The sequence below is a fragment of the Tupaia chinensis genome, unplaced genomic scaffold, assembly GCF_000334495.1.
Source record: "Tupaia chinensis unplaced genomic scaffold, TupChi_1.0 Scaffold000361_2, whole genome shotgun sequence".
NCBI lineage: Eukaryota > Metazoa > Chordata > Mammalia > Scandentia > Tupaiidae > Tupaia > Tupaia belangeri.
This window is the reverse complement of record NW_006159858.1, coordinates 4,839,500-4,859,469: the sequence shown is the minus strand read 5'-3', so window position 1 is coordinate 4,859,469 and position 19,970 is coordinate 4,839,500. Positions and strand designations below refer to the sequence as shown.

Here is a 19,970-nt window from a genome sequence, read left to right as displayed (position 1 = left end):
GACTGCAGCGAGCTGTATGGGCACAGCTGGGTACTACTTTATAGTATGTTCATTCTACTCACTGGGGTTTATGCCTAAAGTCAGACTTGGGTTCATGTATAGGTATGTGTCAGCTGTGCTAGCTATTGGATATATTTAGACTAATTAAGTTCATTGGCAGAACAATTGATTGGGGGGGGGGAAGGCATGGAGGGCAACCATGGATGCCAGGGACAATGGGGGAGGAGGATGGGACATAGCAGAGGGTGGGGGATGGGGAATCAAGGATGGCAAAACAAAAGGCAAGGTATGCAGGACATAAGAATTGGAAAATTATTTGCTGATAACATGTATGTTGATGTGCTTGATTGAGCCAATGCACAGTGTATTTTGGATGGAAAATTCATTTGTGTGTTGTGATGGTGTATAGTGAATTAACGTAGAAAATAAATAAATTTAAAAAAAAAATCACTGGGGAAAAAAAAAAAAACCCTCACACTGGGCATGCATGTGCGTGTATGAGTGTGTGTGTGGTGTGTGCACGCCCAGAATCCTTAGAGGAGACTGGAGAAGAGACTGTGGCATGGCCATTCCCCTGAGGGGTGATTTCTCCCTTTCTGTCTCTGTCTTTCCAGAGAGCACACGCGCCCTATAATAAAATTCTCTCTTAAAAAAAAGAAAAGTCTTATCAAGAAATTACTCTAAAATAAGATTCCAAATCCTGAAATAATTACACATTTTTTTCAAACTCTGGGAATTTTTAAATATTTTATTTAACTTTATTTATTTATTTATTTTAATTTGACCAGAGAGAGAGAAAGAGAAAGCAAGCTGCCCAGTCCTATACACAGATCATGGTTGGCCATGTGGGAGTCCAGTGCCCTTAACCACCATGCTACCTGCAGGCCCCATTCAAACTTCGGAAATTTACAAACACAGAGATAAATTAGGGGTATAAGAAAGTAAAAGAATATAATAGATATAAATTCACTTACTTAAAATAAAAACTAACTTTCTCTTTAAACAGAATAGGTAGTGCAAAGAATCTCATGGTTGGAAGAGACCTCAAAATAATCTAGTTCACTTTTCTCAAGTGTCAGGTTTTTGCTTTTAGCTGATATAAAGTGAAGTTATTTTTTTCTCTTGTCTGATTACTGTGAAGAAAATCTCAACTTGGTTTTATTTTTTACTCTCTCTCAAACACTTGCTATTCTCTCTTTTAACACATGGAAAGTAAGCTTCAAGCTGATTAAGAATATAGTTGTTTGTTTTTATCGTATTTATCTTTAAATAAATAAATTTTAAAGTTACCTCCTACTTATGATACTAGTTTTCCATTTATAGTAATGATGGGAATTCTTTCTTCACATATTTTCTAAAATAAGATTACTATTAAAAAATACTAAATAATAAAGTAATGCATCATGTGAATACAGAAAATATTTTGTACTTAATAGAACACAAATATGCTGCAAATAATAAAGGGGTTCCTTCAATTTTGGAAAATTTAATAAAGTTTTTTAAAAAATAAATCTTTTCTTATCCCCTTCCTAAGCAAACAAATATAAACAGGACTCCTATTTATGAACAGAGAGTAATGATGAATAGCATATTCTCAGAAGCCAAAACTCCTAGATCTGAATCCTGGATCTATCACATACTAGATATATAACTTTGGTAAATTACTTTTTTATACATGTACCTCAGCCTTCTCAATGTAAAACAAGAATACAACAGCAAACATTTCATAGTGTTTCTGTAAGAGTTAAATGTAAAAGTTTAATGCATATAGAGCACTAAGCACATAGTTTGGAATATACTGAGTACCCAAATGCTATTCTGCTAGTTAAGATTTCACCACTTATTAATGCCTAAATTCCTTTTATAGGTTTATTGAAAAGAGGCTGTTCAGTCTGTCTAGTAACTCTAAAACATGATAAAGTGAAGCAAAATTTTACTACTAGGTTTATCCCATATGGAATAATATTCTTTAAAAGTCTTGTTTGGGCCAGCAGGTGGTGTGGTGGTTAGGATGCTAGATCCCACATGGCCAGCTGTGCAGTTTTAAGTCTCAAACCTGGAGGCTTGATAAAAATGCCCAGGGTGTGTGAGTGCGTGCCCCAAATCCCATGAGAATGAAGGAAAAGGGACTGCAGTGTGGCCATCTGCCCCAGAGGATGAGTTCTCACTTTCCTTCTCTCTGTTTCTCTCCAACAAACATACCCTATGACAAAAATATAACCAAAAAAAAGTCTTAAGTTTAACAAAAATACTTCATGAATAAAAATCCATGGAATAATTATATACCACTAGAGTCTTAAGGCCAGAGAGAAATAAGACTTAGGAAAGATAAGCAGAGGAAGGAAGGACAGTGCCTGGAAAAGTTAACAGATTCTGACAGGGATACTGAGTACAACAGGTAGAGTTCCAGGGGGTAGGGAAGTGGAGGCCCAGAAAATAAGATATTAAAGGAAGAAAAGTACATCTTCCTGCATGTGTAGGGAGGTGGTAGGTGTATTTTTGTTTTGTTTTGTTTTGTCTTAAGACAGAGTATGGCTGTTATGATCCTCCTCTCTCTTCTCCTGAGTAGCTGGGACCACAGGCATATACCACTAACTATGCTTTCCTTGCTGCTTCAGACAGGGTCTTGTTATATTGCCCACTTGGCTGTGAGCTCCTCAGCCTCTCCAAGAGCTGGGAATATAGGCACGTGCCCCTATGCCCAATTTTACAGCGAGCCAGGAATCGAACCGGGCCTCATTGCCAAGCAGTAACATTCAGGGTACACTACCGTGCTGGGCCCCTATTGCCACCTTTTTGCCTAGGATCATGTTTATTTATAATTACATACTAAACTAAAAGCTAGTATTCTTTAAGATTCCCACATAATGAAAACATTAAAAAATAGTATCTATCACCATAAAGAGAGACAACTGGGGACTGGCAGGTGGCATGGGAATTAAAGGCGCTGGGCTCCCACATGGCTGACTGTGGTTTGGGTCTTGAACCTGGTGACTTGCTCTCTCACTTTCCCTCTCTCTTTACCTCTCTCTCTCCCTCTCTCTCTGTCTCTCTCTCTCTAATCAAATTGAAAAATACAATAAATAAAAGTTAAACTAATTTTTTAAAAAAAAAGAGTGAGATGACTGTAAAAACAGATTCACCTTCTTTTCTGAAGAGAAAATCTTTGCAAAAATAATAATTGAGGTACAGACAACTAGGATGTGTTTTAAACCACAAATCTCAGCCAATTTTGTCTTAGAGAATTCTCTCTTGATTATATAGCAAAATAATTGACATAGATTCTACAAATCAAAAGTTCTTTTTTTTTTTTTTTAAAGGGGTTTTTACTTTAGTTTTACTTTAGGGCGCATGCACTTACCAGAAAGAGAGACAGAAAGTGAGAAATCACCCCCCAGGGAGGACGGCCATACCACATTCCCTTCTCCTCCATTCTCCTCTTGGGATCTTGGGCATGCACGCACACATGCCTGGTGTGAGTTTAAGCCACTAGGTCTGGGACTCGAACCGCGGTCGACTTACATGGGAGTCCAGTGACATAGCCATTATGCTAACTGCTGGTCCCTACACTGTATATCTTTACTCAGATTCACCTCCTGTCACCATTTTACCCATTTGCCTTATCTTTTTCTCTTTGTACCCATACATACACGTGCAGTTTTTTTCTGAATCATTTGATGGTAGGTTACATATGTCATGGCCCTTTATTACTAAACACTTCTTAGGGTATATTCTAAGGATATGAATATTCTCATAAAACTGCTGTATTGTTACCAGGTTTGGTAAATTGTACATTTAAACAATTTTTCTCTAATTGTCCATTTTGTCAATTGACCCAACAATGTCCTTTATCACATTTTCCCAGCCAGGATAGGTCAGCTAGGTACTATTTAGTTTTTTAAGTCTTTTAAATCTTCTTTATTCTAGTCCTTTTCTTCAGCTTTTGTCTTACATAACATTTACATTTTGAAGAATACAAAGATTTTTAAAAATAGAACATCCCTTATTTGGAGTTTGTTTGATATCCCCTCATTATCGGATTCACATTACTCATGTCCTGGCTGGAACACAGTACTACATTAATGATGTGTTCTTCTCTAGGTATTATGGCTGGTCCCTCTACCCTTCTTCAGTGATGTTAATTTTAATAATCAGGCCAAGGTGTCTAAGTTTCCCACTTTATAATTACTAATTTTTCCTTCTCAATACTTGGGAGATACAATTACTAGTTATTTTTCTTGCACTTTAAAACCATGCAAATATCATGGCTCCTGTCACAAATGCCCTTGGATTTAGTATCCTTTGATGATTCCATTCCTAAAATGATGAATGGAGAATAGTGATTTGCCAACTCCAGCACTCCAGCATTTACCAGTTGGCACTTGGAGTTTTCAAGAATTCATTTTCCTTTCAGTGGTTTACAGTTCATTACTGCACTTAATTATTTTATAATTCAAATTGACCCAGATTTAGCCAGTGGGAGTTCTTTCAAGTTGGCTCCTGTGCTCTTGTGATGAGTCACCATCACATTCTGGGGGCTCTTCTTTCCTTATTAGATTTCTAGCATTATATGGTATCATGGGCTTTTCTTCCACATAACCTGCTCTAGTCCTAGAATAAGTCATTTTTCCAAGGAACTCTTGTTCCTTTTAGTGGGAAACAGTAGTAGAGACAAAGATCTGGGTATTATGCATGCTTACTGCTGCTGAGGTATTGTTGATTCTTGTCCTTTTCCGCTAAGGAATATGCATGTGTGTGTATAAATTTATGCACATATAAATATACGTGGGGTCATCGAAAGTTTATGGATAATATGTTAGGAAAAAACCACGCATGAATTTCAAGATGTCTGTACAACAAAATAAATTTGTCATTCAATTTTTCTATGAACTTTTTAAAATACTCTCATATATATGTGTGTGTGTGTATGCATATACATGCATACAAGGCCACGTACACATGCATGTAATGCATACATATGCATATATTTAAAATCATTAAGTCCATATTGAAAACTTGACTTGCAATCTATTTGCATGGGTTTCTTCTGTCTTCCCTCATTTGATCACTGTGTATCTCCCCATTTCTTCAGTAAGAACTCTGATTCCCAAGAATATCAACTCATTCTTTTAATCCATGATACACCTAAAATTGTTTCTTTTGTCCACACTAGACTCAAAAAAAAAAAAATCTAAAATGAGTTCAGTATGTGCAACTATCCATTCACCCCTTTACATACCATCTTACCCAAAGGAATATATACAGTCAAAACATTGTGTGTATAAATTACTTGGATTACGTCTTTCTTTTTCCTTCCTTCCTTCCTTGTGGCACTTACGTGAAATGTAACTAGGTTCACTTTTTCTTAAAATAATTATTATTTATTTATATTTATATTTATATGTATATATACGAGGAACAGAGGAAGAGAGAAAGTGAGAAAACAAGTTGCGAGGTCCAGGACTCAAACCACAGTCAGTCATGTGGGAGTCCAGCACTCTTAACCACCATGCCACCTGCCAGCCCCATGGGTTCATTCATCTCAGTATGCTTTCAGTTTGAGGTCTGCCCCCCTCGTTCTCACCCTTAATAATTAAGTGGTTTTTTACATATAGAAAATTTGACATATCAAAAGTAAAAACTACAGGGAACCAGCAGTTAGCGTAATGGCTATGTCGCTGGACTCCCATGTAGTCGACCGCGGTTCGTGTCCCGGACCCGGTGGCTTAGAACTCACGCCGGGCGCGTGTGCGTGCGTGCCCAAGATCCTGAGAGGAGAATGGAGGAGAAGGGATTGCGGCGTGACCATCCCCCCTGGGGGGTGATTTCTCGCTTTCTGTCTCTATGTCTCTCTCTGTCTGTCTGGCGAGCGCACGCGCCCTACAGTGAAAATCTCTCAAAAAAAAAAGAAAAAAAAAATTTAAAAAAAAAAAAAAAAAGTAAAAACTACATATAAAAAGCTACACTAAGAGAACTTACACTTCCTCCCATATCCTTTCTGCTGTAAGTCTCGCACCTCTTGTAAATAACCAACTTCATTATTTTCAAATTTAATCTTCTTTTGTTTCTTTTTGTAAAGATAATCAGATAACAGATATGCTTTCTTATTTCCCTTCCAGTCTTACACAAAAAATAGTATATTAAATATGCTTTTTTGCACCTAACAATATCTCTGGAAGTTGCTCTATATTAACTCACAAAAATCTCTTTTTTTTCCTTTTAGTGATATAGTTAGTACTTCATTACATGCCCATACCATAGTGTATTTTAATTAATCTCCCATTCTTAGATGGTTAGAGGTTTTCCAATATTATGCAATAAACAAGTAATACTGCAATGACTAACTTTATCTCTAAATAAATGTATTTTTGGACTAATAGAGATGTACTTTCCAGACAAACCACTAAAAGTGGGAATGCCAGGTGGAAGAGTAAACACACATCAAGTTTTCTTAATCTATCTTAATTCTTCTTTGTATGAGTTGGAAAATGCTACAGTTGGATTCAAACTTAGTTGGTAATATATTATGCCTTGCAAGTTTCAAAGCATCACTATGGATTTCAGATGCTAGCTACATGTAATATTTTTTTTTTTTTTAAATTTTGCCACAGGTCATGTGCACTCATGTGCAGGGACAGGGAGGGAGCATCCCGTCCATGCGAAAGGTCATGCAACTACCCCTTCTCCATTTCTCCCTCTTTGGGATTGTATGTATACATGTACACATGTCCAGCATGTTTTTTAAACAAGGGTCTGGGACTCAAACTGCAGTTGGCCACATGGGATCTAGCTCTCCTAGCCACTAATCAAGGGGTGGCCTACTACATGTAAATTTATGAGGCTAGCTAGAACTCACTTCTGACATGCCTACCAACCCTGAATATTTTATATTTGTTTGGTATTTTACAAACTTTTAGAGAAAGGCATTACAAAGAAAAGTAAGTTATTTTAACTACTTACTGAGTGGTGTTGTGTCAGGAGGCGGAAAATTCTCAGTAAAGTTGACATTACATAGATCTGTGCTACAGCAGCAGAAACGGTATGTCCCATTCTGAATTGAGGGAGGGGTGGTAGTTACTACACATTCTTCATAGTGACACTCCTGGGGATCTCCAATGTGAGACCAACATCCTACAAATCAGTATTAATATCAATAGGTTAAGAGGCAATATGAAAGAAAACTAAAAACAAACAACAGACTAAGAAATAACTGCAACAAAGGTGAGAGTAGGTACATATAAATATAAAACAGTTTAGCAAATCAATAGGAAACACATTTTTAAAAAACAGAAAGATGGCAAAGATATTTCATGAAAAGAAAAGAGCCATCAACAAAATGTTTAACTGATATATTAACCTGAGAATTATTACAGCAACAGTAAATTTTATGTTTTTAATTAAATGATCATATGTTTAAAAAACATAATAATATATAATCATAATAAGGATCTAGTAACATGGATACTCTCATATAATGCTGGAGGGAATGTAAATGGATAGTATTTTTTGAAAATCACATAGAAATTTTTATCCAGTACCTTTACTAATTTTTTTTAAAAAAATCTGATAATTCTACATCAAGAAATTTATTTCAAAACAACAACATTCCATCATTTATGTTCAAAGTTGTTCACCAAAAGCATTATATATATTAAGCATATACAACATATTATAGTGAAAACAACATAATGTCCAACAATAGTGATAAATGATGAAATATTATGTAGAAGTCAAAATGTTTCAGATAATATTAAAGACATGGAAAAATGCTCATGATATAAATAAGGTGGGAAAAACAAGGTATGAGTTGTTTACATGGTATTATCCTAACTTTGAAAAAAAGTACACACTCATTAACATAGTGGTATGAAGAAAACACACTTAAAGGGGATAAACTATTGGATTGTCAGAAAGGTCATGACACATTTTTCCAAAGAAAAACAGAAAAATATGTCATGACTTTTCTGACAACTCAGTGATATATTAAAAATATTTCTTAGGAGTAAGAAATGATAGATTTTTATCTTTCTCTATCATTTTCTGTATATTCCAAACCTCATACAATGAGCATGTAGTTACAAAGATGTCATTATGGTAATTAAGCTAAAAATAAATTATCTTTTATAAATTTGAGCCTTTTGGGTAAATTTATAGTAGGGTATGAATTTGTGTAATTTAATGTTTTTCTGAAGAAAATTTTAAACTACTTCCATGTCTTCTTAAGATAAAGTTCAAGGGGACCAGCAGTTAGCATAATGGCTATGTTGCTGGACTCCCATGTAGTCGACCACAGTTCGAGTCCTAGACCTGGTGGCTTAGACTCACACCAGGTGTGTGTGTATGTATGCCCAAGATCTTGATAGGAGAATGGAGGAGAGGGGATTGCAGTGTGGCCAAATGACCCCCTGGGGGGTGATTTCTCACTTTCTGTCTCTCTGTCTCTGTCTTTCTGGAAAGCACATGCATCCTATAGCAAAAACCTCTCGAAAAAAAATTTTAAAAAGTTCCTTTGTATAAAACACAGTCATTTTATGTAAGAAAAGTATTACTTGCCTTGTTTTACAAGATTTATGTCCCCTTTTGATTTCTCCCAAAGGCCATAGCAGGTACTACCTTTTGAGCATAATATTGTTCCATTTTCATGAGAGATTCGACTCTCACCTATTCCAAGATCTTGTTGATATGGATCTTTAAATGCACATAGCCGTTCTTGATTCTGGGAAGCTAAAATAAAGGAAAGGCAAATTACTTTTATAATAATTTTTGCAAAATATCATTATACAAAGTCTTACTCTTATCTGAACATTATAGATTTCTGTACTAAATGCCTTGAATTCAAATACTTGAATAAATTTGTAATTTTACATTTATTCAATAACTTTCTTCTTCTCATAACTAATTTGCAACCTCCAAACAAGCAAATTTTAAAGGTTTCCTGAAATCAATCCCAATTTACTCAAATTATTCTTGCTACCCTTTTTCCTATTAATAATTCTAGTATCTAAATAACAGAAATATCATCAAAGAAAAAGTTCATGCCTAAATTATCAGACCTTCACAAGAAATAAACAAACCTAAAGGGATAAATAGCTATGGGAAATTCTACAGTATTCACTTTTTTTTAAAAGAAACATCTTAGGGGCCAGCAGGTGGCGTAGTGGTTAAGGCGGCTGGACTCCCACATAGCTGACTGTGGTTCAAGTCCCAGACCTGGCAGCTTGCCTTTTCACATGCATTCTCTCTCTCTCTCTCTGGTCAACTTCAAAATAAAATAAAATAAAATAATAACAATGAATAAAGTTAGATAGTTCTTTTTAAAAAAGAAAAGAAACATCTTAGAACAATTGAGTTAGGGATATAATGCTTTTTTGGGGGGGGGGGGAAAGGTTTTTGCTATAGGGCACATGCGTTTGCCAGACAGACAGAGAGAAACAGAGAGATAGAAAGCGAGAAAGCCATGCCACAATCCCTTCTCCTCTATTCTCCTCTCGGGATCTTGGGCATGCACGCACACGGGCCCAGCGTGAGTTAAAGCCACCGAGTCTGGGACTTGAACCACGGTCAACTACGTGGGAGTCCAGCGACATAGCCATTACGCTAACTGCTGGTCCCGGGATACAAGCATTTTTTAAAGAATTATTTTATTATAATTTTATTGAACTTTATTATTTATTTATTTATTTAAATTTGAACAGAGGGAGAGGGAGAGAAGTGAGAAAGCAAACCGGCAGGTCCGGGACTTGAACCATAGTAGGCCATGCAGGAGTCCAGCACCCTCAACCACCACACCACCCGCTGGCCCCTACAGTATTCACTTTTATCATATTTTACACTCAGCTGTAAAAGTTACATTTTTAGGCATGATAAAGTAGGAATGCTGAGTAACTACAAATGGGTACATGGTTTCTTTTTGGTATGATGCATATGTTCCAAAATTAGATTGTGGCAATGTTGTACAACTCCATAAATTTATCACTGAAGACCAGCTGAAGTGGTGCAGGTAGCAGGGCACCACACTACCATGTTAGAAGCTATATGGAAGACCTGGGTTTCAGATCCTGGGTTAACCTGACACTGTCTGATGTGTGCTCCTGGCTGGCTAGAAGGCTAAGGGAAGGGATCTAAGTAATGATGCCCTGTCAAGGGTATCTGTTTGTCTGTACCTGCCAATTTCTTTCTCTATCATCAAAGAAATAAACTTTCAAAAATCAAATAGTTTGTTTAAAATGAGTGAATTTCATGACATATAAATTATAACTTAATAAATCTATTTTGTTTTGATTTTTAGGTTTTTGTCATAGGGCAAGTGTGCTTGCCAGAGAGACAGAGAGAGGGAAAGTGAGAAATCACCGCCCCCACTCCGCCCCACCAGGGGTATGGTCAAACTACAATCCCTTCTCTTCCATTATCCTCTTGGGATTTGTGCCCGGTGTGATTTTCAAGCTGCTAGATCTGGGGTTTGAACCACAGTTGTCCATGAGGGAGTCCAGTGCCTTAACCACTACACTACCTGTTGGCTCCCAAATAATCTGTTTTTAAAAACTAAGACTACTGGGGACCAGCAGATGGCATAATGGTTATGTTGCTTGACTCCCAGGTACTCAAACACGGTTCGAGTCCCAGACCTGGCTTACAACTCATGTGGTGTGTGTGCATGCATATTCAGAATCCCAAGAGGAGAATGGAGGAGAAAGGATTGCAGTGTGGCTACCCCCTGGTTAGGTGGTTTCGCACTTTCTCTTTCTGTCTCCCTCGGTCTCTCTGGAGAATGCATACACCTTAAAGCAAAAATCTCTCTTAAATAAAATAAGACTACCAGTGAGCAAAAGGAAGTGGCTTTATATCATTTCAAATATCAATATAAATTCCCAAGATGCCATTATGAAGGTAGTAGCTGTAGAAAATGTCAGTGTTATTTTGAAGATCAACAAAAGATAAACAAATTTGCACAGAATATGAGTAGAATCACAGAACTAAAAGAAGAAATAGAAGTAAAACAAGAATTTATAGAGATTCTTGTGATGACATTATGTTTGCACATGATGCCTTCATTAATGATACCTATCAAATTGGTGATGTTTTCATTGGCCATTCTCAAAAAGAAATGTAAGAAATGTTAGAAGAAGCAAAGAAAATTTTTCAAAAGAAATAGATACTTTAGAATCCAGAGTGGAATCAGTTCAGCACATGTTAGCAGGTTTCAAAGTTCAGTAAAATGCAAAATTTGGAAGCTACATAAACCATGAAGCTGATGAAAGTTAACATTTTATAATACTTTTTAAAATTTGCTTAATAAACTTGAATGTTGTTTAATATGTTTGTTTCCCTTCTTTAAATGACATGGAAAGGAAAACTTTCTTTTTTAAAATTGTCACTTATTGAGGCCATCAGATTTCTGTTTTTCTTTTTCTTTTCTTCTTTTTTGGCCAGAGGGCATGTGCACTGACCAGAGCGAGAGGAACTGGGGGAAGGAAGAAAGGCAGCACTACCCAGAGGGGTGCAGTTGCACTTCAACCATATTTTCCCTTCATTCCTCTTCCTGTCATGATTTTGGGCACACATATCAGGCATGCATTTAAGGCCTCCAGGATTGGAATTTGAACCTGCAGTCAGACACATAGGATCTGGCTCCCTAAACCACTGTGCTACTGTGCCAGCCCTTTATTTGTTTTCCTAAAGTAGACTTTCCTGATACCAGCAGATGATGTAATAGTTACATTGCTGGACTCCCACATGGCCAACCGTAGTTCAAGTCCCAGACCGATGACTTCAAACTCACACCAGGCATATGTGTGTGCATGCCCAAAATACCAAGAGGAGAATAGAGGAGAGGGGATTGTGGCATGGCCATTTTCACACACACACTCCCCCCGGGGGTAGTAATTTCTCGCTGTCTCTCTCACTCTGTCACTCCTGTGAGTGCATGGCCCTATAGCAAAAATACCGCTCTTAAAAAAAAATAAAAAAAGAATTTCTTAATGTATTCTACTAGCAGGCTAATAGTCTAATGTACTTGGCCAGTATATTTCTCATAGGCTTCTAATCTATTCCTTAATTATAGGTGTGTAAATAGTTGGTATGGCTTAATTCATGAACACCTTAGCACTGGAGATAATTCATTAAAATAAAGTTTCTGAATAAAACAAAGAACTAAATTCTGGAAAAGAAATAAGAGAGTCAAAAACTGTGTGCTCAAGGCAATTTAACCACACAGCCCTGGCAAATTTATTACAACAGAAAGTACCTTCATAGTATTTGGCTAGACAACAGTGTATTCACAAGTAGGTAATACAGAATTCTGGCCCTCAAGCATCTTACATGTATATTTGGAGAGACCAAATCACAGGTAGTAGTTAGTAAGGGGGAAAAAAAAGCATGTCTAGATTTGTACATTTTAAAATCACTTCAGGAATCTTCTAGAAAATTATTCACTATTATCAACTAAAGGGCCAGAAAAGCTCTCTTGATGCAGCTTCATGAGTGGGAGTACCAGGAGCTGGGCTCGCAGCCAGACACTGCGGAGGGTTTCAAGAAATTGGCAGACAAACTGGACATGGGGGAAATCGTCAGCTTCCATAAGGCCAAGCTGAAGAAAACGGGAGACACAGGAGAACATCCTGCCGACCAAAAAGACCACTGAACAAGAGAAGCAGAGTGAAATTTCCTAAGCACCTGGAGGATTCCTTGCCCTGTCATCTTCGAGTCCCCAGTCATGATGTGGAGGAACAGCCACCTGCAAGGTGGACCCGAGCCACAAGTTGCACTGTGAGCACCACCCCCTACTTCATGCCGCCTGTGGATCTTTGAGGGGACTCCCTCCCCATCAGACTACCAAATTCTCCAGCATGCCCTGGGGTATTAAAAACGGAAATAAAACATATCTCATGGCAAAAAAAAAAACACCTAATAATAATAAATGGCCATAAAATAAAGTAAACCCATTTATAAAAACTAATTCTAAAAATGATCAAGAGACACAAGAATGCTGTAAACAAGATAAATAGCGTATGAGACACAACAGAGGAAAAAACATTGGTGCAATTCTGATTCCAGCACATTTTTACCAAGTATAGTCCTTCATTGAAATTTTTTTTTTTTTGGAGGTTTTTTGCTATAGGGCACATGCACTCACCAGAAAGACAGAGACAGACAGAGAGATAGAAAGCGAGAAATCACCCCCCAGGGGAGATGGCCATGCCGCAATCCCTTCTCCTCCATTCTCCTCTCGGGATCTTGAGCACGCACGCACAAGCGCCCGGCGTTGAGTTTAAGTCACCCGCTCCGGGACTCAAACCACCGTCAGCTACATGGGAGTTCAGCGATATAGCCATGACGCTAACTGCTGGTCCCTCAAATTCTTTTAATGACAAGCATAATTATATTTATTAGATTATCTTCTACATTTAACAACAGAATGTCCTTAAATTATCCCATAAATTGTAAATTTTAGCAAATTTATTATAAAAATTAAAATATATTCCCACATATAAAAAAGTACATGCAACACACAAATTAATAACTAGAAGACTGAAACTACAAACAAAAAACTTATAAATCTAAAAGTATCTATTCATGAAGCATAATTCCTTTTCCATGTGCCACCCCATATCCTGGCTCAGGTTAAATGCTCCTTTCTAACCACTGAAGTTACAATACCCTACTCTGTTTCCCTTTATGTCATGATTATTAGAAAGCAGAATGGGGGCCGGCAGGTGGTACCATGGTTAAAGGCACTGGATTCCCACATGGTCGAATGCGGTTCCAAGTCCTGGACCTGGTAGCTTGCTTTCTCACTTTCTCACTCTCTCGGTCTTTCTGGTCAAATGAAACTAAATGAAATGAATAAATAATTCTTTTTTTAAAAAAGCAGAATGAATTATGAACTCAATTTCTCTAGTTTTCCACAATCATGATATCCTAATTTTATCTCTCTTCTCCTGTTACCCATCTTGACCAGAATTTTTAAATGAATATGGAGTTAATGAATAGGGATCTATCTGTACCTGAAAGTACATAGATCACAATCATAAATAAATGCCTATTTAACTTATGGGAGGTATACTCCCGTGAAAGAACAGATGCAAAACAAAAATGTTTGCTTTCATTGGATTCCTTTACAGGTGAAAAGTAATTAAAGGCCTAGACACACATGTAAATATTTTAGTGCCATTTTTATATAGCCTGATAATTGAAATATAAAATTATCCTTACAGAATATAAAAAATAGGGCCAGCCAGTGGCATAGTGGTTAAGGCAGATGGAACTCACATTACCAACTGCAATCTACGACCCGGCATATACTATGAACATGTGCTCAAAATCCTGAAAGGAGGGAAAAATGGAGGAGGGACTTCCCTGTGATTATCCCCTATGAAGTGTTCTCTCTCTCTCTCTCTCTCTTTCTCCCCTCCCAGAAAGCACTTACACCATCTGGCAAATTATATAAAGAACAAAGAAAATAAAAAACAAAGAAAAACAACCTACTCTTTGTCTCCGACCCTGCCAAACTAAGCTGAATTGAATATCAAAGTAATAAAGAGAAAACTGACAAGACTGGATCATATCTTTAAAGTCTTAGTTTTCAGTAATTTCTTTTTTTTTTTTCTTAAGTTATTTGCCAGAGGGTGACAGAGAGAGTGAATGTGAAAATCATCCCCCTGGGAGGATAGCCACATAGCAATCCCTTCTCTTCTTGGGATTTTGGGCACGCATTCACATGCACCTGGCATGATTTTCAAGTTGCTAGGTCCGGGACTTGAATCATGGTCGGCCATGTGGAAATCCAGCACCTTAACCATCATGCCACCTGTTGGGCCCAATAAATAATTTCTTTAATGTTTAAGCCACTGGGTCCGGGACTTGAACTACTTCTAAGAAATTATTTTATGATGGTGATATTAGTGTATATCAATTATAATTGGCTATTTGAGTAATACTTCCTTTCAAATTATGATTCTGTATATTTTTATATAACATAAAGGGATTTTTTGGTAAGAATTCTAACTAACATGTCCTCATTAAAACAAAGAAAAATTCTTTGTAAAGCAGTATTTGTAGCTTTTTAAATACCATTTGTCAGATTCACTCTCAGCAGTATGTCCACATAAATGTATGAACTCTTCATAAATAAAAAATCAGGGATGAAACAAAGAATACCATTAGAAACAGGATAGTCTAGCATTAGGTTGTCAGAGATCATGTGCCTTATCATTTACATGTAGGAAATGTAAATTTGTCAACAGAGACTCAAATTTTTATCAGTTAGATTTTTTTTTTTTTGGAGAGGTTTTTCGCTATAGGGCGCATGCACTCGCCAGACAGACAGAGAGAGACAGAGAGACAGAAAGCAAGAAATCACCCCCCAGGGGGGATGGCCACGCTGCAATCCCTTCTCCTCCATTCTCCTCTCGGGATCTTGGGCATACAACGCACATGCGCCCGGCATGAGTTTTAAGCCACCGGGTCCGGGACGCGAACTACGGTCTACTACATGGGAGTCCAGTGACATAGCCATTACGCTAACTGCTGGTCCCTGATCAGTTAGATTTTTAAAGAGACATCCTTGTGGCTAGCAGGTGGCATGGTGTTAAGGAAGCTGAATTCCCACATCGTCACCATGGACCCAGTGGCTTGAAAATCATGCTGGGTTTGTGTGAGTGCGAGCCCAAAAATCCTGAGAAGAGAATGGAGAAGAAGGGACTGTAGCATGGCCATCCCTCTCCCCACCCCCCCAGAGGTGATTTCTCACTCTCTCTCTCTCTCTCAATCCCACCATGGCTAGCACACATACCCTATGGCAAAAAACTTGAAACAAACAAACAAAAAAGACATCCTTAACCTAGCAATGTTTAGACATGGCTATAAAAAAAAAAAAAAAGACATGAGTCTCGAAAAAAATTGCTTTCCTAATTTTAAACAGGTGAAATTTGTTTATAATAAACACTGAAACAATGTTGATGAATATAGCCACAATAAACTAGAAATAGTCCCACTGAAATTGCTGACAAAGACATCTTTACGGGACCAGCAGTTAGTGTAATGGCTATGTCACTGGACTCCCATGTAGTCAACTGCAGTTCAAGTCCCGGACCCAGTGGCTTAAACTCACACCGGGCGCATGTGCGTATGTGCCCAAGATCCCAAGAAGAGAAAGGAAGAAAAGGGATTGCAGCGTGGCCATGCCCCCTGGGGGTGATTTCTCACTTTCTGTCTCTCTGTCTCTTTCCAGCGAGGGCACGCGCCCTGTAGCAAAAACCTCTCCAAAAAAAAAAAAAAAAAGACATCTTTATAACAGAGCTGATTATTAAAATCTGTTAGCTTTTGGATGTTCCTAGAAATCCAAACTCCTCACGTAGCATATCAAGTACCAATAGGGCCATATAATCATAATCCCTTTTATGGGCCCAAGGAAGTTTTGTTTTCATGGGCTTCTACCTCCATAAAAAATACTTTAAATTCTATTTCACAAATGAGTTAATATAAAGACAATACATTCATATTAATATTAGATCATTTTCTCAATCTAAAATTCATTTTTCCCTCTGATTTTAAGTAACAAAAACATTTTCAGGGGCCCCCAGAAGCACTGTGGACCCTCAGTCCTATGCCTATTGTGCCTCACTGTCAGTCAGTCCAACACTCAATCTATTAGGTCTTTGGAAAAGTCATGACACATTTTTTTCTCTTTTTCTATGCAAAAATGCATCATGACTTTCCCGACAACAACCCAATACTTCTTCTACTCATAACGCTCCTCAATTCTTATTTTTCCACCCCACTTATATGCTGGGGCCATTCATGACCTTTATACATAACGACCTTACATAATATTCCCAATATCCAGCATGCCACTGTTCCTAAAAATATAGACTCATAGTCAAGATCTAGTTCTGATATCAATTCGTCAGTGTAGTCTACAGATTGTTAAATGGTATGTTCTGCAATCCCAAAGCTCTTAAATCTTCTCCATGTATCTGCTTTTCTCACCAAGCTGGAGGCTTACTTTACTAATTCCTAGAGAGAAAGAGACCAGGTTTATTTAAGTCATTTTATATAGCACCTATTCCAACAGTATTAAGGACAAGCAGTTTTCATATCTTATGTATTAGATCCAATGCCATATTACAATTGAAAGGTTACAAAACCTAAGCAATGATCTAGTTCTTCTCCACTCTACTATAAATGAAGGTGTAAAAATGGCATGAACGTAGAGGTAATATTTTATTATTTCCCCCTCACATATTGTAAAATCACTAAGAATAGTCATTTTCTGTTTATATATGCTTTCTGGATTAGAACTTGCTAATCATGTACTGTTTTTTACTCCCAGGAACAGATGCAGCATTTCTGAAATATTCAGCTGTCTCATATTTCCTACTGCATGACATAAAACTATCAAGAAAGGGACCAGGAGATGTGGTAATGGTTATGTCTCTGGACTCCCATAATCAACTATGGTTCAAATCCCAGACCCAGTGGCTTAAAACTCATGCAAGATGCATATGCACGTGTGCCCAAAATGCCGAGAGGAACATGGAGAAAAAGGAATTGTAGTGTGGCCACCCCCCTGGGGGGAGGGGATGATTTCTCACTTAATGTCTTTGCCTCTCCAGTGAGTACATGCACACTACAGCAAAAATCTCTTTTTTTCTTTTTGGAGAGGTTTCTTGCTATAAGGTGCGTGCGCTCGCCAGAAAGACAGAGAGACAGAAAGAGAGAAATCACCCCCCGGGCAGTGGCCATGGCACAATCCCTTCTCCTCCATTCTCCTCTCAGTATCTTGGGCACCCATACACACCCGCCCAGCGTGAGTTTAAGCCGCCGGGTCCAGGACTCGAACCACAGTTGACTACATGGCAGGCCAGTGACATAGCTATTATGCTAACTGCTGGTCCCAGCAAAAATCCTCTTTAAAAAAAAAAAACTACCAAGAAAGTAGGGTGTAGTTGCATGTCATAGTTTTATCGTGTCTACATTAGTTAACTCTCGTTACAGATGTACATCAGCATCAGGTATGCACTAAAAATACTATTTACTTTTCTTCATGCGGGAGGAGATAAAGGAAAAATATTGCTACTCTGAAAACATTAACTTCACCAAAGAAGATATGCAGATGGGAAGCAAACATAAGAAAAGAAGTTAATATTATATGTCAATGAGAAATTGCAAACTAAATCAACAATGAGATAAGCCTAAACCTTTCAGAATGGCCAAAATCCAAAACACTGACAACACCAATAGCTGGTAAGTATGTGGAACAATAGAAACTGTCATTCATTACTACAGAATTTTAAATATTTTAAAACACCTTTAATTTTGTAATGAGCAGTGGCAAATAAGAGACCAAAACGTTCAACCACATGCTTTATCCTTCTCACACTCCACAATTATTCAGCAGGTCAAATTCCTCCAAAAAGATATAGGCATATAAATATGTAATTCTACTATACAAGTTCTAGGTATCATAAAAATAAAAACTAAATAATATACAGAAAAATCCCTTATAAAACATTTATCGTCATGTAAGCCAGGCTCACTCTTTTTTTTTAATGTATTTATGAATATTTACTTATCTATTTATTTGTTGTGATTTTCATGTTGCCAGGTCTGGGACTTGAACTGTAGTCGGCCATGTGGAAATCCAGCACTTCAATCACCACACCACCTGCCATTCCCAACGAGGCTCACATTTTTTTTCTTTTAAAGAATTTGCAGGGACCAGCTGATGGCATAATGGTTACATCACTGGACCCCCACGTGGTCTACCTGGGTTTGAGTCCTATTGGCTTGGACTCACAAATGGCACATGTGCATGCATGCCCAAGGTCCAGAGAGGAGAATGAAACAGAAGGCATTCCGGGGACCAGCAGTTAGCGTAATGGTTATGTTGCTGAACTCCCATGTAGCTGACCACGGTTCGAGTCCCCGACCCGGTGGCTTAAACTCACGCTGGGCGCATGTGCGTGCATGCCCAAGATCCCGCGAGAGGGGGATGGAGGAGAAGGGACTGCAGGGTGGTCATCCCCTTTGAGGGATGATTTCTCACTTTCTATCTCTCTGTCTCTCTCTCTTTCTGGTGAGTGCACATGCCCTATAGCAAAAATAAATTAAAAAAAAAAAAAAAGAAGGCATTCTAGTGTGGTCACCACTGCCTGCCCACCCCTCCCCACGATTTTTCGCTGTCTGTCTGTCTCTCCAGCAAGCGCATGCACCCAATAGCAAAACACTCTCTAAAATAATAATAAAGTATTTGCTTTATTTATTTTTTTTTAAATTTTGCTATAGGGCATGTTTGCTCAACAGAGAGAGAGAAAGAGAAAATGAGAAGGCAAGCAGCCAGGTCTCAGACTGGAACAGTGGTCAGCCATGGGGAAGTCCTGTGCCTTAACCACCACTCCATCTGCCTGCCCCCCAGGATCACTCTTAACAAGCCATGTCCAAAGTAAATCTTATGGATGGAATAGCCCCCCAGGATCACTCTTAACAAACCATGTCCAAAGTAAATCTTATGGATGGAATACCTAATAAAGTTCAGTGTTTTTAACCTACCTCTATTTTTATGTCAAATTAAAGACATAAGCTTTATGGTATAAGCCTCGATTGAACTGAAATATGCTTGCAAAATCTGGCTGATTCACAGTCAACACTTCTAAGCTAAAGATGTCAACCATGTTTTGGAGACAACTGATGTAAAAAAAAAAAAAAGGATGGTAAAGTCACAAAATTATGAAGTTATCCAAACTTAAACCTCTAAGGATGTATCAAAAGTCGAGAACCAGACCATCTTGAATGTTAACTTATGTTCAATTAAGGCTGCCCTCATCACAACTATTAAACTAAAACCATTGTAATACAACTACTTTAGCTCCAGATTCAAAAGAGTTGCCATTTTCCATCACAGGCCCTCCAATCAGGATCAATAAGAACAGTTACAGTGAAAGATGAAGATTTGTCTACCATCTTCAGTCAAT

At 37.8% G+C, this 19,970-nt stretch overlaps 1 protein-coding gene and 1 pseudogene across 1 annotated transcript in view; one reads left to right on the top strand and one right to left on the bottom strand.

The window, feature by feature from the left end:
• The window catches only part of BMPR2 (bone morphogenetic protein receptor type 2), a 197,093-nt gene that overhangs the window by 69,090 nt on the left and 108,033 nt on the right, over positions 1-19,970 (bottom strand). Inside the window, exons 2-3 of the mRNA XM_006153051.3 lie at positions 8,554-8,724; positions 6,961-7,131 (exon numbers count right to left, since the gene is read on the bottom strand). Of these exons, the coding sequence (XP_006153113.1) occupies positions 6,961-7,131; positions 8,554-8,724 (342 nt within the window). The remainder of the gene's footprint in view (positions 1-6,960; positions 7,132-8,553; positions 8,725-19,970) is intronic.
• On the top strand, positions 12,467-12,668 carry LOC102486742 (thymosin beta-10 pseudogene; annotated as a pseudogene).